Source organism: Charadrius vociferus, unplaced genomic scaffold (genome assembly GCF_000708025.1).
Source record: "Charadrius vociferus isolate BGI_N301 unplaced genomic scaffold, ASM70802v2 scaffold1066, whole genome shotgun sequence".
NCBI lineage: Eukaryota > Metazoa > Chordata > Aves > Charadriiformes > Charadriidae > Charadrius > Charadrius vociferus.
Window position 1 is genome coordinate 31,596 of NW_009648971.1, and position 2,903 is coordinate 34,498.

The 2,903-nt window shown below is 62.8% G+C and overlaps 1 protein-coding gene across 1 annotated transcript; it reads right to left on the reverse strand.

Annotated features, from left to right (window-relative positions):
- Nucleotides 1-2,069: 2,069 nt before the first annotated feature.
- TMEM216 (transmembrane protein 216) lies at nt 2,070-2,899 on the reverse strand (the record flags this gene model as incomplete). Its single annotated transcript, XM_009887731.1, has 4 exons — nt 2,070-2,085; nt 2,208-2,409; nt 2,599-2,691; nt 2,818-2,899. Coding segments are annotated over 4 exons (393 nt in total), but the record flags the coding sequence as incomplete, so codon positions are not given.
- Between the last annotated feature and the right edge of the window lie 4 nt (nt 2,900-2,903).

Genomic DNA, 2,903 nt, shown 5'->3' on the forward strand with positions numbered 1-2,903 from the left:
CGAGGAAAGCGTGCCGTGCCCCAGCGGGACTCCCACCGACACCTCTTGGCCTTGGGGCCTGAACCTTTGCCCGCACCCACTGCTACTGCTGCTTCCCGGGGAGAGGCGGGGAGCCGGGGAACGCCTGGGTCACCCTGCTCCGCTCCGTGGACACTCGGACCCAAAGAGAAATGGTGCTTTTTTTTGTTTTTTTCCACGGAGGGAGGTTTGTGAGCCCTTTCCTCTCCGGGGGTGGCCGGAGGGGAATGGATGCTGTGCCGTGCAGCGCGGTGGCTTGGAGGCGCGTGGCTCCCGACCTCACGCCTGGGTTCGTTGGAAGAGGTGCGGGGTTTTCTGCCACATACCATCCTCTCGCCTCGTTTGGGGACACTTATGTCCCCGTCACCCTGGCAGTCCCAGTGCGGGCCGCCCTGTCCCGTGGGATGCTGGGCCGTGCTCCCGCTTTATCCCCTCCGACAGAGGGGAAGCGCAGCCGATCCCCTCCGTGGCTCCGCTCTCCCCCCTCGCCTTGGGGGCAGCGTGCCGGGGAGAGGGGGGGGCTGGCGCTGGGCTGGGGGTCACCCCCTCTCTCTGTCACAGCGTTCCCCGCCGCAGCGGCATCGCCACCTCCGCGTTCGTCTCCCAAAACCAGCTCTGAGCGCCGGCAGGGCCCTGCACGGTGCCGGCCTCTCCCGCAGTGCTTTCCTTGTTTTAGAGGAAGCGGAGGAGGCAGAGCGCGGCAGGGGCAGGCTCTGACCCCCCCCAAAAACCCCATCCGGCTGCCCGCGGGGACTGCGTGTCCCCCCCCGGGTGCTGGGGGCTCTCCCTTTCCCAACCCGGCTGCGCAACGGGCAGCCAGGCAGGAGCCCCCTCCCCAAACCCTGCACCTCTCTGGGGCTGCGGGACCCCACACGGGTCCCTCCGGCAGGGAGAGGGGGAGCCCAGGGAGGGTCGGGGTGAGCTGAGGAGACACAGGGTGGCTTCCAAGGCATGTGCCAGCCCTCAGGGCTGCCGGCCACACGGCATCGCCCTCTGAACTGTTGCTGGACAGGAGAAAACCAGCTCCGGAGGTCTTTTTAGGGTGAAATCCCGTGAACAAACAAACATAAAAAAAAAAAGCAACAAAAAAAACCCCCAACCAATCTTGTAAAGTACCGTGAGGTGCCAGCTTAGCAGGCGAGCGTCGGTGGGGGGAGCACTCGGTGGGAGAGTTCTGGTTTTGGGGTTTTTGGGGGGTTTTGTTTTTGGTTTTTTTTTTACTTAACGACACAAATTTTTAGTTTCTTTCCAAATAGTGGGGGAAAAGTGCAGAGCAAACCCCTATTAACCACCCAGCGAGGCGCTGCCCCCTCCTGCTCGCAGTGACTAGATTTGTTTGTCTTTCTGATAGGTTGGAAATTGTGTAATAAACTTGATGACGTTGTCAATCTTTTATACGGCACTGTCGGGCTCTTCTGTCACCTTTCCTCCCTACAATGGGCTTTTTGGTAACGAGCCGGGTGAGAGTGTTTTAGGGCCACTGCGGGAGGGAAGAGCAGCGCTCAGGGACTGTTAGTGCTTCTGTGGCTGCTGTCCCTGCCCCCCATCATCCTCCGACACTTCTGAGGGGCTCCTGTGCCCCCCAAGCCGGCTCAGGGGCAGCGCTGTGGGGCAGCAGTGCAGTGCTGGAAGCTCCTGAGCACTTCACGCCCAACCCGCTTCCCCAGCGGGGAAACCATCTGCCCAGGCACCAGGTAAAAATAAATATTTATTGGAAAATAGTGAATTATTCTGAAAAGGCAGTAGAAAAAAAAAAATAATTCTCCGTACCTCGAACTGATCAGCGTGTCGCAAGCCATGGGGACCGTGTCTGTGGTGGCAGCGGGTTGGGTGCTGCCCAGCAGGTCCGCTTGCGCGTGCTGCAGGCGAAGCAGAGGGCAGGCAGGGTGTGGAGATGTCCCCTGCCTGGCGTTGTCCCCTGCTTGGCGTTGTCCCCTGCCCAGCGTTGCCTGCGGGCACCGGTATGGGCCTGGCGTGGGAGGTGGAGCCGGCACCGGGGCTCCCCGACACCTCGTGTACCTGTGCCTGGTCCTTTGGCGGGGCACGGGGCCTCAGTACGAATCCACGCTGCGAAGAAGGAAAGAGGGGGACATGTCAGTGCTAAAAGCCGCCTGGCAGTTCACCGTGCCGGCTCCTGCGGCGCCCCGGCATTACCCAGCTCTCTGCAGGGCAGGGACGAACAGCGGTACCTGGAGAAGGAGACCAGCGCGAGGATGCCCAGCAGCAGCTCCACGGCGTAGAAGAGGAGGAGGATGGCGTTGAGGATGGCTTCCAGGCGCAGGGCGTAGGTCTGCAGCAGCAGGTAATAGGCCGCCATCACGGCTGCCAGGACGGTCAGGGCCAGGCTGATGGAGAGCGGCACCCTCCGCTGGCACAGGTTGCCCTTGGACCCTGGGGGGGCATGTGGTTAAGGGGGGGTGTCCCCTGCAGGGCCTGTGGGCTCCCCTGAAGGGGGGGACATGGTAAACAGCACAACCACAGTCCCAGCTCTGCCCCAGCGATTCCTGTGGGGGCTCTGGAGCTTGGTGTCACCCCCCGGGGATGCCACCACCCCCCACCACCGCTGTCCCCAGGATTTACCGAAGAAGATGCGAGTGGCCTCAGTGCCGAGGTAGAGGAAGAGCAGCACAAAGTCCAGCATCAGGTTGGTGAAGGGGTAGGGCAGCAGCAGCACTGCGGGCACAGCCACCCCCCCCGCCCTCAGGGCCTGCACCCACAGCCGGGCCCCGGGACAGGGGGCTGCTGCCCTGGGGGTGGGTGCACGGGGAGTGGGGGGGCCCGGAGTTGGAGGGGACTCACCCTTGTACACGAAGACAAAGGCCTCCAGGAGGAAGTAGGTAGCGCTGTACCAGCCGTTGAGGAACAACAGGACCTGCAGCGGCGCC